The 21869-nt window shown below is 43.6% G+C and overlaps 1 protein-coding gene across 2 annotated transcripts in view; it reads right to left on the bottom strand.

Moving 5' to 3' along the window:
* The window catches only part of Vwf (von Willebrand factor), a 153119-nt gene that overhangs the window by 27033 nt on the left and 104217 nt on the right, over nt 1-21869 (bottom strand). For both annotated transcript variants that reach the window (XM_005378755.2, XM_005378754.1), the window contains 6 exons: nt 19337-19557; nt 17973-18165; nt 17442-17783; nt 14865-15064; nt 1443-1545; nt 1027-1101 (listed from right to left, as the gene is read on the bottom strand). In XM_005378755.2, coding sequence (XP_005378812.1) covers nt 1027-1101; nt 1443-1545; nt 14865-15064; nt 17442-17783; nt 17973-18165; nt 19337-19557 — 1134 coding nt within the window. The remainder of the gene's footprint in view (nt 1-1026; nt 1102-1442; nt 1546-14864; nt 15065-17441; nt 17784-17972; nt 18166-19336; nt 19558-21869) is intronic.

A 21869-nucleotide genomic window follows, 5' to 3' on the forward strand; every position in this document is an offset into this window, starting at 1 on the left:
TGATAGATAGATAGATAGATAGATAGATAGATAGATAGATAGAGATGTCATATGTTAAGATCATACTGATTATTCTTATCATCTCCTGGGACTTCCAGATCTCAGCTAAGCTAGATCACACCTCCTTCTTCTGTAAGGCAGGAACTCTACTTTATTGTGTTAATCTGAGGATTTTATAAAACACTTTACATGAATTTAATAACATCTATAAAACGGGGGGCTTGAGTTAAAGGGCCCCTCCAGGTCTCTCCACTGCTAAACATTCTAAGACCTACTTTATAAAATTGTTCTCAAATCAGGTCTCCCTCCTCTATGAGAGTTCTGTTGATTTCTGTTGAATTCTATCAGCATAAGTACATTTCTCAGATTACTGAAGTCTTCTGTAGATCACTGGACTTTCCCTTGGTCTACTGACTCTCCCTTGAAGATCAGCATCACCAGAAAGCCTATGCCTTGTATCTTCTTCCAAACAATTAACGAATACATTCAACAGGACAAGGATGAGCGTGTTCTAGATTCCCTGTCCGCCATCCCGTCTGTTCTGAGCTCACTGAATTGCACCATTAGTCACCCCACCGTGCACTTCGTAGTTGGCAGGCCTATCACGTAACCCTCTGAAATCAAGGCAACCCATGCATGTCTTCCTCCACACCTAGTATCCTTGAAATCTTATTAGAAAGGAAAATGGGTCACCTGAGGTCGACTTTTTTCTTCTATAAACCTCTGCAGCATCCAGTAACCACCTCTAGTTTTTTATTATTTATGTACTTACTTACTTACTTATTTATTGGTGGTACAGATGGAACCCAGGGCCACACACAGGCCAGGCAGTGCACCACTACCAAGCTCTATCCTCAGACCTTACGGATGCTCTTAAACTTTGCATGTAATACTCTACAGTTTTTCTAGAAGATAACCCCACATTGTGGAGATTTGTTTGAAGTCTACCAGCCCTTGCCCACCCCCTGTGCCGGGGGCTGGCCTGGGCTGTGGGCCCTGGAGCAGCAGGCGGGTCAGGACACTTACCACACTCATACTCTGGACAGCACTGTTTTCCACTCTGGCGGAGCCGGGCCACTTCACATGGGCCACATGTGGGAGCTGCAAGAGGAGCACGGCCACGAAAGTCAGAGAGAGAAATAACGATGCAGTCCAGAAAAGGCTTTCACATGCTCTCATTCAGACCAGGACAAAATGAATCTCCCTAGTGTGCCCTATCTGACACCTTCAAATTTATCCTGGGGGACTCTGAGGCTGGTGCAGGGTAGGGACAGAGGGGCAGAGCTAGATCTGAGAGTGTCTACTCCAGGTGTAGGATGGGACCCTGATTCCAGCGAGGGAAACCACAGGCTGGTCAAGGAAACCAGCTCCCTGTACCTCGTGGAGACCTAGCCTGCCATGTGGGAAACGGGGCTGGGGACGCCTGGCAGAGGCTCGCTCACCTCGGGCTGTGGGGCAGGGCTGAGCTGTGCAGTTGATCCTCCGCCCGCTGAGGCATGTGCAGATGTGACAGGGCTGATGGTCTGGGACCCAGGATTCCAGGAACTGGGAGAGAAAAGGGCTTGGTGAGAACACAGGACACTCGAGGTACAGAGCCCTGGGGCTCCTGCGAATCAGCGCCCCATCCCCAGCTTGATTTCCTTTCTCCAGTCGGTCCTGAGCCTCCCCTGCAGCACCACTCAGGTGAGCAGAAGCACGAATGGAGGAGGTGGCCCAGGAGGCAGAGGGTCCTCAGAAAGCCCATCACCAGGCTGCTTTGCAAACTAGACTTTAAAACGGCCATGAGGCTCAGCTCCTGCGGGCTCTGCTGAGTGCAGCGCAGAGGGCAGAGATTTGTGGAGGGAGTGATGCCTGAGTGGTAACTTCTGGCCCTGTAGGGAGAAGATGAAGGAAGACTCTTGCTCCAGCTCTTCCATGCCTGTCAGCAACAGCAAGTCCGTTCTGAATTAAAAAATAAACTCAAGCCCTCTGTGGGACAATGGGGCCTGCAAGCAGAGTGAGTCTGCACCCAGCGATCTCTCCATTCCCTCTGTGGAATGGTAGGGCCTGAGAGCAAAGTACTGACAGGAACCCCAAGACCTGAGACCCAGGAGAACAGCAGGGTCCCAGGTACACAAGCACACACACGACTTTGAAGGGTAGAGTAACTGGTGAGACCAGCAGTGTAGAAGTGTCTGACACAGCAGCAAGGAGCCCGTGGTTTAATTCCAGAGAACTCCACCAGCAGAAGTCCAGTCCCAGGCCCACATCCAGAGGGCAAGATAAGCTCCACACCCAACACTTTCTGGGATTAAATACGGACACTGTCACAGAACTGTAAGCACCAGAGGTACCTCACTACTTTCATTCTCCCTTGTCTGATTGGATCTCCCTCTCCTGTCTGATTGAATGTCATCTTGTTTTCTTCTATATTTGGTAGTTATTTTTGTATTGGGGTTTTATTTTACCTTTTTCTATTTTTCTCTCATCTCCTTTTTCTTTCTTTTTTCCTTCGGTTCATTTTCATTCTCTTTTTCCCTTCTTTTTTCAGTGCTTAGGTTTCTTACCCTTTTTTCATTCGCTTCTATAGATTCACTTTCTCTCCTCAACTACTTCTTGAATTTAAACTTTCAAGTGAATAAACACTGTCTCTGCCCTTTCTGGCTACTCCTTTGTATTCTATTTTATTCTTTCCCTCCTGTGTCCTCCAGTTTCCCAGTCTTGGGTGATCAACCTTTAATTTCCAGCCCTGACTCTACTATATTTGACCTCACTCATCACTTTAGCCTATCCCCTAAATATCTTAAGCCCCCTGCTCCCAACAGAAGGGTCAAATCACAGGAAATCACCGCATACAAGTGCACAGTATATGTTTGATTTTGTTATATAATTTTAGAGTTTACTCCCATGGTCAGAGGTAAAAGGTTAATGGTTACCATAGTTTATCAGCAGTTAAGCTGCACTTATTGTTATTACTAATTGGACTACTTTAGCCAGGATGTCATACATGTTATAAACACTTTTTCTCCCCTGTATGATAACACTGTGACTGTATGAGGTCATAATTACTACCGTATCCCAGGATCGAAGGATTAGGAGCTGAGCTAAATAGTAATCTTGCATCCTTTACAATTGGGAAGCCAGGGCCTTGCGATAGCTGTAAGAAACCACCTACATCTAGAAGACACCCCTGAAGAACAGACACCCTCTAGGGAAACCTAAATACTAGAGATAAAGCTATATATCATAAGAAACTGGCAAGTATCAACATAGAAAACAAAATATAAAAGAGAAACTAGAAAATGACAAGACACAGAAGCAAAATGCTCCTTTGGGCTCTGCTGCCTCCAGCCCACTGAGGACAAGCCCAGAACTCAAGGAGACAGATGAAATTGGAAATCAAACACTGGAAATTTCTGAAATGTAGCAACAGAAGTGAAAAAGTAAGTGGAAAAGGCTATAGAGAAAATAATCTCTAAGGTACAGAAATGAATGATGCTTAAAATAAAAGATATTAGAGAAGGCACAGATAAAAGAACAGATGAGCTTAGAAAAATGATGGAAACAAGTAATGCCCAGCATAGGAAAGAAATGGAATTCATGAAACAGAAGCAAATAGAAAGCCAGGAGATTAAAACCTCTGTTGAACGTATATGCCACAGGTTGAATGAAGGACAGGATAGGATTTCACATCTTGAAGACAGAATTACAGACAGTGATAATGAAAAGAAAGATATCTTAAAATTAGCAAGAGACCATGAAAAATTAATCCAACAGTACAAGACACAGCAAAGAGTAACATAACATTGATTGGGGTCAATGAGAAAGCTGGAGACAGCACAAATGACATAAAAAACTCTTCAGAGAAATAATGACAGAAAACTTCCCAAGTGTGGATAAATTGACATACAAATATATGAAGCATTTTTAACTCCAAACATTCCTGCCCAAATTAAAACTACACCAAGACATATAATAATCAAATTCAGCACAAGAACAAAATATTAAAAGCTGTTAGAGAAAAGAAACAGAGCACCTATAAGGGAAAGCCCATCAGAATCATGGCAGACTTCTCAACACAGACCCTCAAGTCAAGAAGAGCTTAGAGTGAAGTATTTCAAGTCCTGAAAGAAAAGAACTTCCAATCCAGACTGATGTACCCTGCAAAACTATTTTTCAAAATTAATGGAGAAATAAGATACTTTCATGACAAAGAACAGCTCAAGAGATTTATGAACACCAAATCAATGCTACAAAGAGTACTAAAAGATATTCTAGACAGAGATAAAAATTACCACAATTCCAAGAACAACAATAGAAAGAAACCCCTAGACATTGCAAGCAATTAAACAGAGGAGAAAAGCAGGGAACCAAAGCAGGAAAATACTATGACTAATATAAGATAATACATACCAGTTATAACCATCAATGTAAATGGTCTAGATTCACCAATCAAAAGAAACAGACTTGCAGAGTAGATCAAGAAACAAGATCCAACAATATGCTGTATACTAGAAACACATTTAACTCAAAAAGAAATTCATAGACTGAAAATCAAAGGATGGAAAACAATCTTCCTTGTAACCAGAACCCAGAAAAAAGCAGGAGTATCTATTCTTTTTGCAGGCAATGTCAACTTCAAACCAAGAATGATCAAAAGGGACAAAGAAAGCTGCTACATACTTGTTAGGGGAAACTTCAAGAGGAGGATATAACAATCACAACTTTATATGCACCAAATACAGCAGCACCCAACTATATAAGACAATTATTAATAGACATGAAAAATCAAATAAGCAATAACACAATTATAACAGGAGATCTCAATAACCCATTGTCACAAAGAGACCAACTAGACAAAAACTCAGTGACAAAATAATAGAACTGAACCAAACCTGTGAATAAATGGACTTAGTAGATGTTTTTAGACTGTTCCATCCAACATCATCAGAATACACATTATTCTCACCTGCACATGGAACTTTCCCTAAAATAGACCATATACTAGCCCACAGAACACGCTTATGTAAATACAAAGGAACTGAAATTATCCCATGCATAATATCTGACAATAGTGCAATGAAATTAGAAATTAATTGCAAAAGAAACCGCAAAAACTCCATAAATACATGGAAATTAAATAATACTCTTCTGAACAACCAATGGTTCACAGATGAAATAAAGGAAGAAATTAAACAATATCTACAACTAAATGAGAATGCAGGCATAATATACCAGAACCTATGGGACACAATGAAAGCAGTCCTAGGCCAGGCATGGTGGTGCACACCTGTAATCCCAGCACTTGAGAGCCTAAGGCAGGAGGATCATTGCAAGTTCGAGGCCAGCCTGGGCTACAAAGTGAGCTCAAGGCCTGCCTGAATTGCATAGAAAGACCCTGTCTCAAAAAAAGACAAAAAAAAAAGCAGTTCTAAGAGGGAAATTTATAGCAGTAAATTCTCCTATCAGGAAAACAGAACAAGCACAAATAAGCAATCTAATGTTACACCTCAAGCTTCCAGAAAAACAAGAGTAAGACAAACCCAAACCCCACAGAAGGGAGGAAATTATAAAGATCAGAGCAGAAATTAACATAATGGAAACCAAGAAAACAATACAAAGAATTAATGAATCAAAGAGTTGGTTCTTTGAGAAAATAAATAAAATTGAAAAACCCTTGGCTAACCTTATCAAAAAAAAGAAAGAAAAGACTCAAATTCATGCATTGAAGATTGATAATGGTGAAGTCACTACAGATCCTGTAGAAATTCAGAGTATCATCAATACCTACTTTGAATATCTTTACTCTCATAGGATGGAAAACACAGAAGAAATGGACAGATTCCTAGATACATATGTAGTACATATATATCCTATTACATAATGTATTTCTATTACATACATATTACCAAAGCTGAATCAAGAGATATAAAAATTCTGAATAACCCAATATCAGTTAATGAGATTAAAAATGTAATTAAAAACTTACCAACAAAGAAAAGCCCAGGTCCTGATGGATTCACTCTTGAATTCTTCAAGAAATTTAGAGAAGATCTAATACCAATACTCTTCAAACTCCTTAATGAAATTGAAAGGGAAGCAATACTCCCTAACTCTTTCCTGGAGGCAGGTATTACCCTGCTAGCAAAACCAGAGAAGGATACAACCAAAATAGAGAACTACAGGCAAATCTCTCTAATAAGCATAAATGCAAAATCCTCAATAAGATACTAGCAAACAGAATTCAACAAATCATCAAGAAGGTTGTACACCATGATCATGTGGGATTTATCCCAGAAATGCAGAGATGGTTCAATATATGCAAGTCGGTAAATGTAATACACCATATCAGAGTCAGAAACAAAAATCACATGATAATCTCAATAGAGGCAGAAATGGCTTTTGATAAAGTCCAGCACTCATTCATGACAAAAACCTTACAGAAAATTGGAATACATGGTCTTTATCCCAATCTGATCAAAGCCATCTATAACAAACCAATGACCAACATCATACCAAATGGACAAAAACTGAAAACTTTCACTCTAAAATCAGGAACAAGACAAGGATGTCTGCTATCACCACTCCTTTTCAATGCAGTTCTGGAAACATTAGCTGTTGGGAGCCACTGGAACTGGAAATTGGTCATATGTGTGAGGGCAGGACAGAGCCAGAGTGCCTCAAGCAGTCGAGATACCTCAATCTTCAGAAAGACATCCTGCCTGGATAATTACAGTCATTAGTCACTAGTAGTCACTAGGCAACATTACCTCTCATGATACTAACTTTGCAAGAGTATAAAATAAGTGTTCTTACTTACTGTTGAAGTCAGTCCTCTTATCAGTCAGGTAAGGGGTCACCTCCACCTCACCCAGCTCTTGTCTTTTGCCTTTATTTTCCTCATACCCACTGCTGTTTCTCTCTGGGGTACAACAAGAGACCAACAAGGTTCCCTATCTAATTCCCAACAAGGTTCTCTATCTAATTAGAGCAATTAGATAGAAGAGAGAAATAAAAGGAATAAGGATAGGGGAGGAAGCAGTGAAACTATCATTATTTACAGATGACATGATACCCTACACATAGAAGACCCCAAAAACTCCAAAAGTTAATAACCAAATTCCGGTGCGTGGCTGGATATAAAGTCAATACTCAAAAATCAATAGCATTTTTGTACACAAACAACAAATTTATTGAGAGAGAAATTGGGGAAACCACACCCTTCATAATAGCATCCAAAAAAAATGAAATACTTAGGAATCAATCTAACAAAAGAAGTAAAAGATTTATACACTAAAAATTACAGTACTCTGAAAAAGGAGATTGAAGAGGATATCAGAAAATGGAAAGATATCTTTTGATCATGGATAGGAAGAACCAAAACAGTGAAAATGGTCATACTTCCAAAATTGTTATACAGATTTAATACAATCCCAATCAAAATACCACTAGCATAACTCTTAGAAGTAGAGAAAATACTCCTAAAATTCATCTGGAACCATAAGAGATGTAGAATAGCAAAGGCAATTCTGGGCAACAAATCCTGGGAGGTGTCACAATCCCTGACTTATACTACAAAGCTACTGTGATAAAATCAGCATGGCACTGGCAAAAAAATAGACCTGAGGACCAGCGGAACAGATTAGAAGATGTGGCCACAACTACAAACACACTCAGTCACCTTATCTTTGACAGAGGGGCCAAACACGTTCACTGGAAGAAAGACAGCCTCTTTAATAAATGGTGCTGAAAAAACTGGCTCTCTACATGCCAAAGACTAAAACTAGACCCACGTCTATTACCATGCACTAAACTAAAGTCAAAATGGATCAAAGATCTAAATATTAAAGCAGAAATACTAAATCTACTGGAATAGAACATAAGTCAAAATCTTGAAAACATAGAGGTAGGCAGAGAGTTCATGAACAAAACCCAAACTGCACAGGAAACACTTCAAAGAATCAACAACTGGGATCTCATCCTATTAAAAATCTTTCATACTTCAAAAGAAATCACCAACAGAGTGAAAAGACAACCCACAGAATAGGAAAACATTTTAGCTAACTGTTCCTCAGATGAAGGACTTATATCTAGAACATATAAAGAACTGAAAAAACTCAGACCCCCCCCCAATTACAAAGACCCAATCCAAAAATGGGCATTTGATATGAATACATACTTCTCAGATGAGAAATACATATGGCAAATAAATACATGAAAAAATGTTTAACATCATTGGTCATTCAAGAGATGCAAATTAAAACAACACTGAGATTTTATCTCACTGCAGTAAGAATGGCTATCATCAAGAAATCACCCAACAACAAATGCTGGAGGGACTGTGGGGAAAAAAGGAACTCTTCTCCACTGTTGGTGGCAATGTAGACTGGTACAGCCATTTTGGAAATCAGTCTGGAGATTCCTCCAAAAAGTAGGATTAGAGGGCCCATTTAACCCAGCAACTCTCCTTATGGGTATTTTCCCAGAAGAATTAAAAACATCATATCACAGCAATATATGTGCACCCATGTTCACCCACGTTCAATCAATGAATAACAAATGCTAGCAAGGTTGTAGGGAAAAAGGAACCCTTCTCCTTTGTTGGTGGGAGCAGCAATTTGTACAACCACTATGGAAATCAGTATGGAGATTCCTCAAAAAACTAAAACTAGAGGATTTATTTGACTCAGATATTCCCCTTGTAGGTACATTCCTGAAAGAGTTAAATTAATCATGCCATAGGAATACATGCATACTCATGTTTATAGCAGCACAATTTATAATACCTAAATCTTGGAAACAGCCCATATGCCCATGAATAGATAAATGGATGAAGAAAATGTTGTATTTATATACAATGAAATACTACTCTGCCATAAAGAAGGATAAACTTGAGACATGTTCAGATAAATGGATATACCTCAAGACCATAATCCTAAGTAAAATAACTCAGACACACAAGTTTAAATATCACATTGTTTCTCTTGTGTGAGAACCACAAATATAAACAAGAAACAAAACAGAAGATAGATATTAGAAAGTAGGAAGAATTTGTTCAAATGGGAAGGGGAATAACATATGGGGGAGGAAAAAAAAAGGGGGGTTAAAGGAAAAAAAGAATTGAAAGAAAACATGGAAATAGAGCTTTTGTTAAAGGGGAGGAGAAGAAAGTTTGGAGGGAGGGGATGGAGAAGGGAACTATTATGACTAGTGTCCAGATGTCCCCCTAAAGCCTCATGCAGTCACAGGTGGGGCTTTCTCAGAGGTGGCTGGATCTAGAGTGTGTGACATTGGAATTGATTCACGGTACAGTGCTAGGCTCAAGGGCACTAGGATTAAGGGTGTGAGTGCCACCCACCCTGAGTACCCTGGATAAGGTGTAAGGGACAGAAAGAGCTGTGGTCGCCCTTGTTGCTTTGCTACCTTCTGCCCATCATGAACTTTCTCCTCTTCGATGCCGCCCTGCCTTGGAGCCAGCCGATTATGGACTAAAACCTCTTCAAACTGTGAACTTCTAACTTTGGGTGTCTGGTATTCTGTCTCAGCAATGAGAAAGTAACTAACATCAAGGCCAGAAAAAGAGTGAAGATGTGCTCTGTCCACATCCACGTCCACGTCCACGTCCACGTCCCCGTCCACGTCCCCGGCCCCACGACGAATGTGACACTGTGTGCTGCAAACACACACTAATGAAAAAAGAAAGTGCCGCATGTGTCTGGCGGCTGCCACACTAGTGACTGCAACTTCGCCTTATTCACACTTGAGGTTGTGCAATTAGCACAGCCAGTGTGTGACACTGCTTTTCACTGGTGAAATGATGGCTTCTGGAGTAGCTTGAGTGTTTAAGATGAGCTCCCATAAATGGAATTAGATATTGAAGGGAAAAAGAAAGAACAGAACTTCCTACAGCCTGCTCGGATGGTGGCGCTGAAACCAAGCAAAGCAAGAAGAGAGTCTGTGGAGAAGGACATTCTTTAGTTACTCTTTCAGTGTCTTGCCTCAGGCCTGACCAAGCCTTGATTGTTGGGTTCTGGAGGAAGTCTAGCAAAAGCTTTGAAAGCCCCAGGGTCAACACTAAATGCTTCGCTGAGATATGCCTGAAAGAATGACAGCATGATGACTGATTGTCTTAATTATTGTCCTTGCTAAATCAGCTGAGATCCCCCCATTTGCACTGCTGTTTCTTTTGTTCTTTCTGAATAGTTACTGAAAGGAGTAATCAGGGCTTCAGTCCTAGAGGCTGCTAGCCCCCGATCCCAGAATTTTGTCTCTCTTGTATTTCTTTTTCCTCTTACTTTTCTATTCATCCGTGGTGCTTCATTCTCGGGACCTGTTCACCCTGGACAGAAATGGATTAATAATCCGACAAGAGTCCTCAGCGGCTCCTAGATTTCCCAGGCCAAGGACAACCTGGAATGTAGCCTGTGGGAAACTGCACCTTTGCCTGGAATGCATTTAATTAAGACAGTGGATTGGGCCGAGCGTGGTGGCACATGCCTGTAATCCCAATGAATCCCAAGCAAATCCACCCAAAAGAGACGTAGCAAAGAGCAACGTGTACACTAGATTCATTGGGAATCGGTACTTTCAGCATTTTCATAGTTAATGAGTGCATTTTGAAGGGGTATTTACCAAACTCCCACACCATGGCCTAAATGGCAGCCTTCTGTCTCCTACGGCGGTGCCGCGCACACTGCAGCATCCAGGGCCTTGTATTTCTCTGCGCGAATGAATGTGCACGACGATCCTGTGCTTCACCCTGCCAGCGATAGTACTAAGCATGGCCGATGAACAGTGTCCCAGCCACCAACAGCTGATGGTCCAGTTAAAGAAATAAGACTCATCCCCAAAAGCTAAATGAAACAAACCAATACATGCATACCATGGAATACTACACAGAAATGAAAAGGAACACAAGCCACACTCCACAGGGGAATCTCAAAAGACATTACACTAAGTGAAGGACGCCTGGCAAAGAAGGAATACGTACTGCCTGATTATTTATATAAAATTCCATGAAATGCAAATGAATCTAGAATGACAGGAAGTAGGCTTACAGTTACCTGGGTTTGGTAAGCCTTTGGGAGTGGTATAAATTCATCACCTTGATCACAATGGCAGCTTTATGGGCGTATACATATGTCAAAATTCATCCAACTGTACGTGTTAAACATGTGTTACACGGGCATTACACCTCAATACGGCTGTGTTTCAAACGGAAAAGAAAAGCTGCAGAGGTGTAAAAGAGCTCGCAAGGTCTGGGCACGCCCCATCTCACGAAGGTGCTGGGAAAGAGGAAGAGAGGATACGCCCCAAGGGCACCGGAGAAGAACCCGGGCAAGTGGGGCGGCGAGGGTGGACCCTGCCGTCCACCGCAGGAGTCCGCTCCCTGCGGGCAGGCGCGGCGCTGAGAACCTGCTGCAGGGCTTGCCCCCGAGGGCGCAGGGAGTAAGGACAGGCCGTGACCGCAGGCAGGACGCAGAGGGAGAGCTAGGAGCGGAAATCCACAAAGGGGGCAGCATCTGCCCCGCGCCTGGGGCGAGCCGAGCAGTCGAAGCAGGAAGTGAGAACGGCTAAAGTGGTGCGATGAGAAGAGTTCTGCGTTGCACGTCTCGGTTTTCTTTTCCTCTCTCTCATTAATATGGACCTTGGGCATCTCAATTCAGGAATAAATAACTTTTATGGCTGCGGTTGCAGCACCTGCCCTGAGTTCAATCCCCAGCACCACAAAAGAAAATTTTAACTTTCCAGGGATTTTGAGAGCGTGCAGTTTCACAACAGATGACCAAATCAGCCCTTCTCCCACCTCATTCTCCAGGAATTTCCTTGTTCCCAGGAAGCCTTGGTGAAGCCCACCCAAGGCAAGGCACGGAACCAATAGCCTCTGGAAAGCCAAGGACTATGCGGCGAAGCGGCCAGCAGAGGGCGCTGCTGCACCGAGCCAGGGCTGCGGCAGACGGTCCTGTCTCCCACCAGGTTCCCGGTGGAGGCGCAGAGAACAGATGCGGGAGCCTGCTGGAGTTCAAGATTAAATACCAGTCCCAAAAGAAAGACCTGCGGAGAAGAGGGGAGAGGAAAACTGACATCTTCAGAGGCCAAGGGAGAAAATCATCAGACATCACCCACCTCCCGGCAGAGGATTAGGTGGAAGATGCAAAGGAAACGTCAGCGCCGAGGCGGCCAGCGTGCGGCGGGGACAGAGGAGCCGAGGGAAAGGTCCAGCCCTCGGCCTCGGGTGCAGCCCGCAGCACAGGTCCCATCGCCAGCAGCCCCTCCGCTGAGAGAGGACAACCTGTGCGGCTCTGGGTCCCTCCTGAGCCAGCTCGGAACGCTCACGTCGTCTGTGTGCATTCTGGGAAGTAAACAAGAGCTATGGAAACTGGTAAATATTTTGCCCCTCCAAAAGAACGACAATAGATTTATACCCGAGCTTATTTCCCTGAAGGAAGATCTTTCTGGGCTTTATTTTCCAGTTTAAAAAATGCATTGAATGGAAATGTTCTTTATATTAGATTTTTGTTCTCTCTCTGCTTTGAAAGGAGAGGCTGCAATTGCAGGTGGCTGGATAAGATATTTGTTTTCACCCACTCAAACTGTGCTTTCTGAATAACTAAACTGGCTGTGCTCGCTACAAAGTTTTTGATTAATTTCATGTTACTTGATTTTTAAAATACATTTGTAAGAGTGTTTCAGCATCCAAAGCACTGCCCTTCTTGGATGGATTCCTCACACGACTCCACTGCCTACTCTAACGTGTGGGCTGAAGGTGAGGAGAACAGTGAAAAGGAGAAACAGAGTCACAGAGGAGTGGGGAGGGCCCTGGAGACACCAGGACACTGAGATAAAATCCACAGGCTTCCTGCTTTCTGGACACTGCAGACATCTCACACTCTTCGAGACACACGCACTTTCCACACAAGCTCGCAGCTCCTCACTCAGTGCCAGGAAACAGGGCAGAGACCATTTCTGCCTTGTTCTGAAAGCAAGCTCTTCAGCAGCAACAGCAAAATCCGCCTGGAATTACCCCTGGGTGCCAGCACCACATGTAAATGCTACACATCATTTGAGCCCTGCGGGGAGCCCAGGAGCGATACAAATGAGGGAGAGGAAAGCAAGGTTCCATCTACTCATTTGGGGAATATTATAGTACAGGCAATTATTTAATTTGGCAACTTGAAATATAGCAGTAGAGTATGACTGGCCTTCCCCTCCGGCTCATCTATTCTACAGTGAGAGCAAATGGGGTCCGCCAGGATGATTCCCAACAGCTAAAGTGCAGCAGACACAACCCATCCAACAGATGATTGCGCTTGCAAAAACATCTAGCTTGCTCGGAGTCTAGATCATGGCTCCACTGAGGTCCCTAGCAGGGCCAGGACACTCTGGGGTGACCTGGTGCTGAATGCCAGCCTTATCACTTCATGCCATCTGCTCCTCAGTCTTGTCCTCTTGGGATGTGTGATACATAGAGCACGGGGGAGGCGTGGATAAAATGACCCATTTCCTGGCTTACACTGTCAGGGACAGCACAAGGTAGTAACTGAAGTCATCATTTTCATCATTCTCCAGATTGATTAGCTAGCTTTACCACAAGTTCTCCTACTTGTAATTAAATGCAAGAGTAGTCAGGCGTGGTGGCGCATTCCTGTAATCCCAACACTTGGGAGACTGAGGCAGGAGGATCATTGCAAGTTAGAGACCAGCCTGGGCTACAAAGTGAGCTCAAGGCCAGCCTGAAATGCATAGTGAGATTCTGTCTCAAAAAAAATAGATAGATAGGTAGATAGATAGATACATACAGAAAGAAAGAAAGAAACAAAGAAAGAAGGCATCTGGCCTGGTCCTCGAAGTGATAAAGGTCTCTTGTGGTTACACTGGAAATGCTAGGTTCTGAGTGCAGCCCACAGTCATCAAACATTCCTCTTTCCTAGAGCCAAATAGGCTCCTACATCGGCCATGCTTAGTACTATCGCTGGCAGGATGAAGCACAGGACCATCGTGCACATTCATTCGCACAGAGAAATACAAGGCCCTGGATGCTGCAGTGTGCACGGCACCGCCGTAGGAGACAGAAGGCTGCCATTTAGGCCATGGTGTGGGAGTTTGGTAAATACCCCTTCAAAATGCACTCATTAACTATGAAAATGCTGAAAGTACCGATGTCCCAATGAAGCCCAAGCAAATCCACCTGAAAGAGATGTAGCAAAGGGCAACGTGTACACTAGAAAGAGCAAGATCTTTGGGATCAGAGAACTTCAAATTCTCAGTCCAACTTCCAGCTCCATCGCTTACAAGCTGTCCATGCGCAGATTACTAAGCTCTTCATGTCTTACTAAGATTACTGAGCTCTTTAGGTCAAACAGGTTGCAGAAGCAGCACTCTTCTTAAATCTTTGAGGTATGCATGAGTGCAGTGAAAGTACTAAAATATAGTGCAATAAGGCAACTTGCGTAAGTATGTTTAGCTAGTGCTCTTTAAATTTGCTTTGCCACAAGTAACTGTTAGAACCCGCAAAAGACACCTTTGAAAAACAGGGAGAAGATGAATATATAGTGGCTAGCATAATCACGATGCACAATATATCTGAATACTAGCAGGGACCACCATATAACACATTATTTCCCTTTTCTACCTGTATCATTCTATGCACATATATATGATAATAAAAATAATAGTAATAATGCGACCATAACATCTTGGTGTTTGATCTCACAGCTAACATGTGACAGACCCAGGATCTCACCCAAGATCTACAGAATCCAAAGCCAGCATACAATCCCACTTCCTGCCTCCAGTGGCCTCCTGAAGTGTCAACCCTGCAGGAGGAGTTGGGAGAGGCCACCGGAGGAAGCCATCATGTGTGCCATGAGAGGCCGGGCTCCTACCTGGTGCCGGGCTCCATCCTCTCCAACGCACTCCGTGCAGGCCTCCACTGGGACACAGCTGCCCTCCAACAGGACACGGTGTGGAGGGCAGAAGCAACCTTCAGAGGGATGCTCCCCGCAGGAGGTTGTGTTGCCGTCACACTGCTGGGGACAGCCGCGCTCACAGTGGTTATACACCAGGGATGTCGGGCATGACATCGCTGCAGACAGAGGAGAGGCTCTCTCTCAGTGGCAGCCAGAGGAAAATGGAAGCACAGCTGACACAAGATGTTGGATCATCGGACAGATTTGCTACAGCAGAGAAGACCAGCTTTCCAATGCCATTCTCTCCACCTTCCACAGAAGTAGAACCCTCAAGGGCACACAACTGCCAGAGTAAAGGCCACATTTTCCAACCCCTTTTGCAACTAAGCATGGGCACATAACAAAGTTCTGGCCAATGAACTGGGAGAGGAAGTATAACATCCTTTGACAGCCTCCGTGGATCTTATAAAAGACAAGTCCTTTGTCTCTTTTCCTCCTTCCCCAACTGCTGCTGGTTGGCATGTGCATTTGATATCTAGAGATCTACTTTAAACCATGAGGGAAAAGACTACAGCCAAGTGAGGCCAGAATCAGCTAACCCCACCTCCCTCTGGTCAGGCGCCCAACAGAGAAGTGTAGTCATCACCAGTTATGTGACCCTGTGTGTCCTTATCAGGCTGTTGCATTCCTTTCTTTGGAACACAGATGTATTTGATGTTTTTAAAGTCATCTTAAAATGGACTGTTTAAGAATCCACAGCAAGGAAGACTTGCCTCGGGAGAGTAGCTACAAAGGGATTCACTTCTCCCATTTGGACCCTGTTTGGCAAATGCCTCATATGCTCCTGGGATAAAGAAAGTTTCCAAGGAATTGACGCATAGGGGGGTTTCTCTGTTTGCACAGTAAATAGCCGGAACGTACACAAAGAAACCAAGGGGCAGAGAAAGTACTGTCCGTAATTCAGAAACTGACATTTGCCCCTTGATCTTCAGGTAGGTTGAAAGGAGGCAGCAGCATCTACATGGACTCACAGAAGCAGAGCTCAACGGAGCCCAGAGGCATTTAGTCCAATGCTATTATTCTACAGTGCAGAAACTGAGGGGCAGAAGGACCAAGAGAGCAGCCAGTTTCAGCCAACTGAGTTCAAAATAGGATGCCCGAGTCCTGCAGTCTTAAGTTACAGCTGATAAAACTCTGTGATAATGGCTCCAGCATACTTGTACATACTGATGGCCCTCAAAAAAGTCAGTAGTTAACTGGGCACGGTGGCACACACCTGTAATCCACCCGCTTTAGGAAGGTGAGGCAGGAGGATCACAAGTGTGAGCCCACTCTGAGCTTTTTAACAAGACCCTGTCTCAAAATACAAACTTTTATTTAAAAATTTTAAAAGGCTGGGTGGCCTGGGAATGAAGCTCAGTGTGAAGGCCCTGGGTTCAATCCCCAGGACCACAAAAAAAGTCAGCAATTATTCACTGTAGAGTGAAGCTGCTCAAGGTCTTGTCATTCCAGGTTCCTTGGAAGGCAGGAACCAAGTGTGATTCAGTTTGATATTGTCCACATTTTAAATAATAAATAAATGTCATCTCTAAGTAAAAAAGCTTACTTTAAGGGATCAATATCCACACTAGCAATCCTGTGGTATTTATAATTGAGCAGAGTAATGGTTTAGATCTAAAATGTCCCCCAAAACTCTCATGTGAACAGAGGTGGAGATTTGGAAGGTGACTGGATCTTGGGGGTGCTGTGCTCATCAGTGAATTAATCCACTGGTGAGTTCATAGCTGAATGTGCTATTAGGAGGTGGGTCAAAAGAAGTGAGGCACTGCAGGTGAAGCATAAGGGTGTATTGTTCCCAGCTCCCCACTTCTAGTTTTACTTCCTGACTACCATGGATTGAGCAGCCTTTTTCCTCCAGGCCCTTCCACCATGCTATTTTTGCCTTGGAGGCAGCCAGCTGTGGACTAAACCCACTGAAACCATGAGCCCGTAAACCTCTCCTTCAAATAGTGGGTGCTGGATATTTTCTCTCAGCAATGGGAAAGTGACAAATACAAATAGATTCTTAGTAATCTAATGGCAAAATTCCACTCATGCTTCAAAATCCTGCTCAGGCACAGCCTACTCTGTGAGCTTTCACTACAGCTTGGCAGAATTGCAAATTCAATGGGACTGGTTACGCAGTACTCTGCTGATGCCCATATGCCTAACACATTACATTTACATCTGTACAGAAATAGGTCATGCCTTGATTGACATAGAAATATATTCAAAGTATTCATATATCTACCATCTTATTTGGGCCTAACAGGAATTGTATGTTACAGGAAATACAGAGATTTTAATCTTCATTAAGCAGGTAAAAAGTATGAGGTTGGGGGCTGGGGATTTAGCTCAGCGGCAAAGTGCCTGCCTGGCAAGCGCAAGGTCGTGAGTTCAGTTCCCGGTACCGGAGAAAAACCAAAAATAAAAATAAAAAATAAAAAAGTATGAGGTTGGGTAAGCCCACAGCTAGTTGATGTGCAGGACTTTAGGACATATCTGGGGACTCACCACAGAACTCAGCTGTCCTCCAGTCAACACAAACACCATTGGTCCGACAGAGGTGGGCGTAGGAGGCAATCACCTCACACACTCGCTCCTGGCGACAACCATCCTGCTGGCAGATGGTATAAAATGTGTCCGGGGAAAGGACCTTGTGGCACTCAGAAAACACTGCCGAGTGGAGCACATGGCATTGGGAGCTGCCAGAGACAGGACACAGCTCCTCAGGGACAGGCTGGCACGTGTGCCCCGGCTGCTGCACAGTCCATTCCTGGATGAGCGTTTTCCAGTCCAGGGTGAACGAGCCATTCCTCAGCACGAAGTCATTGGCCCCATTCTCATCACAGATCCCTGGAGACACAAAGAAATGCTCAGCTGGCAGCTTGGGCCCTGACCCACTGATGCCAAGACATGGTTGCTCTTCATGCCCACCCAGATCTGTACCTTCCTACTAGATGCAGAGATACACCACTCATGACCCTTGAAACTCCACAGCAAGATTTACAAGGGGGATGGGCAGAGTGCAGAGTGTGTTCTTACCACAGAGACCATATGTCTTTGAACCAAAGGTCTTGGGGCTGAGCTGCAGTTGAAACTCATTGTTTTGTGGCGTGAATGTGAAGATGTGGCCAAGATGGTTGAACCTGACCTCATACATGATGGCACCGTAGACAATGACTTCCATGTTCCTGCCTATGTATGGGACAGGGACCAGCCTCCCATTCACAGCCACCTGTCCAAAGAAGAAAAAGCAGTCAGTCATAGAAATGAAGAGCCTGGAACTTCACTCTCAGCTTCTTCCTGAAGTTCTGGGTGTCTACAAATTCATCAGACTCAACCGCAGTCTTGCCCACAAACCCTGATGCTTGTCAGCAACCCTTCTAAAAATAAAGGTGCTTCACAGAGCTTGACAGGAGAAAAGATTGGTAGAAGACTGTAAGGCTGCACCTGCAGCCTGATAGCCCAGGGGTTACGGGGCACCCAGAATCCATGTGACTCGAAGGGAAGGGTGACCCCTTCCAAACAGACTGGGAAAGGTGCCATTCTGCCAGCTCATCAGGGAAGAGTCCCCAGGAGCATCTAACAAGACTCCTTTAGTTCTTTTTGTTTGCATGTGTGTCCGCCTAGAAACTCTTTCTTTGAAGGCCCCACCATGTATGGTATCGAGCATATTTAAATGTATTCACATCCTGTGATGAATATAATTTTTGCTGTACAAATTTTGGAAGGGTTTTTTATCACTTTGATTTTAATATTTTGGCTATGAGTTACTCATTTAATATATGACTAGCTATGATTTTTTCAGCAATTATTGTTCATATTCAGGAATTCTTGAAAAGTGAGAAAATCTAGCCTACAAGTTGTTTTCACACAATGAAATATTTATGATTTCTAAATGAACAAGTAAAGAAGTTGGCATAATGTAACCTTTTGTAAACATTTAATCAAACATTTATTTATATCACTTTGGCAGTTTCCTTTTCAAACTTTGGAGCCATACATTTTGCTGAGGCCCTAAATATTTTCAAAGGCCCTGATTTAGGCCCTAAATATTTCCCTTTGGAAAGCTCACAGGCCTTAGGCACTGGGCTCATAATGCCTACCAGGAAGCAGCCCTGGTGCCAACCCCAATTCTCTACCAATGCCAGAAACTGGCACTAAATTCATAATTTAATGCTGTCTAAAATTGACTCGCTCTTCCAAATCTGGGCCCAGAACAACAGGAAATCATGCCAAGACAAGGGAAAAGCAATAAACCCTTCAAAAGAATGTGGTGCTCAAAAACCCAGGCAGAAGGCTGTGTCCCTAGCAGCAAGACCAGCTGAAACCAGCGGCCACCAGCTCCACGTGGCTTCCCTGAAGCTCTGTGGCTTGCCAGGAGACAGACAAGAAGCACTTCTCACCTCCATATCGCTGTGAAGCTCAACTGAGAGGCCCTCATACTTCACTTCAATGGACTTCATGCAGGTCGGACTTGACTCAGGGCTGCAGGCACCATTGTGTAGAATCACCTCCAGGTCTTGCTCTTTGTTTTGAAACAAGACATAGGAACAGCTGCCAGTCAGCTTGAAGTTCTTCCCATCGAAGGTGACGATGTGCTGAGTGGAGCTGCCCATGCATGCACCTGGGTGGGGAACAGCAGAGGGTAGATGTGTCATTATCCAAAACTCCGTCCTGCAACATGCAGAGGGACAGTGTGACCAACATGTACCCAGACCAATACATCTGGGCCTGCACAGGCTCCTGGAGGTCCTAGTGCCTAATTTCTTCCTTTTTTACAGATTAAGAACCCGAGGCTGTGAGGCAGAGAGGGCTAAGTAAGTAACACATGGCCATTAAATATTTTCCTAGGGAGGTTGAGAAGGATAAATATTCCATAAAAACGTGGCAAGTTATAGAACCACACTTCCAAAAAATGTACATGTGCAGTGTGAATGATCCACTCTGTAGGGACGCTCTGGCCCAGGAAACAAAGTCAAATTCCAGGGGAGTTATGGTTTGTGGAAACCATGAGGGGCGAAGCAAGTTACGAACTCATGAGCTCATTGTGAAGAAAACTCACCTAATGACACATGTGTCCACTCAGCAGCCAAGTGACTAATGGTGCAAGAGGCTGTGTTGACTTAATCTCTTACAAGATTGCACAAGAGAAATACTTCCTGTGCCAAAACAAATGGTTGGGCCTCAGAGCTCCCTCATTGGACTCTCATTCATTCACACAATCAGCAAATTCTTAAGGTTCCTCTGAAAGCGCCACTTCTGAATAATAATCATTTTGTAGCTACATAAGATGATTAGGAAAAATTTCCCACTTTGAAGGCACCACTACCACCAATAATTTGAAAGCTAGTCTTGGACCTCTGTGAAGTTGGAGATGAGCATTCCAGACAAACCACAATGACATCTACAGTGGAAGGAAGACACAAGCCCAAGAACCAAGCAGCAGACTCAGTGGGGCAGAGAGGCCACGCTAATGTCCTCCCTCCCCTCATAGCCAGGCCCAGGGCATCTCCACCTACATGGTGACTGTGAAGGCAGCACAGCCCTGTGAGAACACAGGTTGAGTGGCCTCCCCAGAAGTTCCTCCATTCCAAAGCCCCCAGTTTCTTGAGGAGTTTGGTAATTTCTAAGTGACAGGACTGGCCTGCTGACATCTGTGCTGCACATGACTGCATCTATGGCTGGGATAAGTGTCTCCCAAAGGCCATATTGAAAGCTCGGACCCAGGTCTATGTTGCTATTGAGAGGTGGTGGACAGTTTCAAAGGTGGAGCCTAATGAGAGGAAATAGATCACTCAGGGCGCGGCCTTGAGGGGATATTGAGATACTGGCCATGAAGCAAACAGCCCCTTCTGCCATGCACTTCAGCCATGATATTCTGTTTTGCCACAGGCCCAAAAGCAACAGGACCAATCAACTATGGAGTGAAATCTGTGAGCCAAAATCCTCTTTTTAAGCTGATTATCTCAGGTATTTTGTTAGAGACATGTGACTAACACAATCCTCAATGCTTCAGCTATTAATATTTTCAAGTCAGTCGATGAATCAGCCCCAACTCCCATGAGAATGTGATCAACGGCAAGCCAAAGAAATGATTTTAGCTCACACCGAGCAAGCTAATGAAAACAGTTCCGCCCACCATAAGGTCAACTGTGAGCATGAAATGTACACTTCAGAGCCACAGAAGCTCAGATTTGAATTCTGTTGACCTTGGATAAATTACTAAGCTTTGAGGACCTTCTCATGGCTCTTCTGCAGAGTGGGATCACAATAGCTACCTTTTGGGACTATTGTGATAATTAGTTGTTTTAAAGAGTAAACACCTGCTTACTATGTATTACATGCATGTGTACATTTAATAAATAGATCTATAAGTCTTAAGAATAAACCAAAGCCACAAAGGACATTTAATAATTCATAGTAATAAAATTTCTATGTTTCAAATGTATTAGAACCTGAGTTTCCTTCATGTCTATAACACCAGGTTACCCCCCAGTAAACCATCATATTACACTCAAGTTATTATTCAATTTTAATGAGCTGTGTATATATTAACACATTCCCATGTTCAAAATATGGAAAAAAATCAACTGAACCAATTTTAAAATTTTTACACAAGAATCATATAAGAAAATATTATCACAGAGTAAAGCATGCAACTCATAAATACTTCAACATCTTCAACATCTTCCTACTCATTATCTTTCTAAATGACAATAGAAATATCTGTGACAGAATATTATATCAAAACTTCTGGCAGGATATCAAAATGTTACAGATACCAGACACTGAAGAGAACTGATAGACTATTCAAATATTTTTTTAAAAAAATCCAGGAGCTGGAGATGTAGCTCAGTCTACCTCTTGCCTAGCACGCTTGAACCTCTGGGTTTGATCCCCAACACTAGAAGGAAAAAGAAAGATCAAGAGCCGAGA

Source organism: Chinchilla lanigera, unplaced genomic scaffold (assembly GCF_000276665.1).
Source record: "Chinchilla lanigera isolate Chin_1 unplaced genomic scaffold, ChiLan1.0 scaffold00012, whole genome shotgun sequence".
Classification (NCBI taxonomy): Eukaryota; Metazoa; Chordata; class Mammalia; order Rodentia; family Chinchillidae; genus Chinchilla; species Chinchilla lanigera.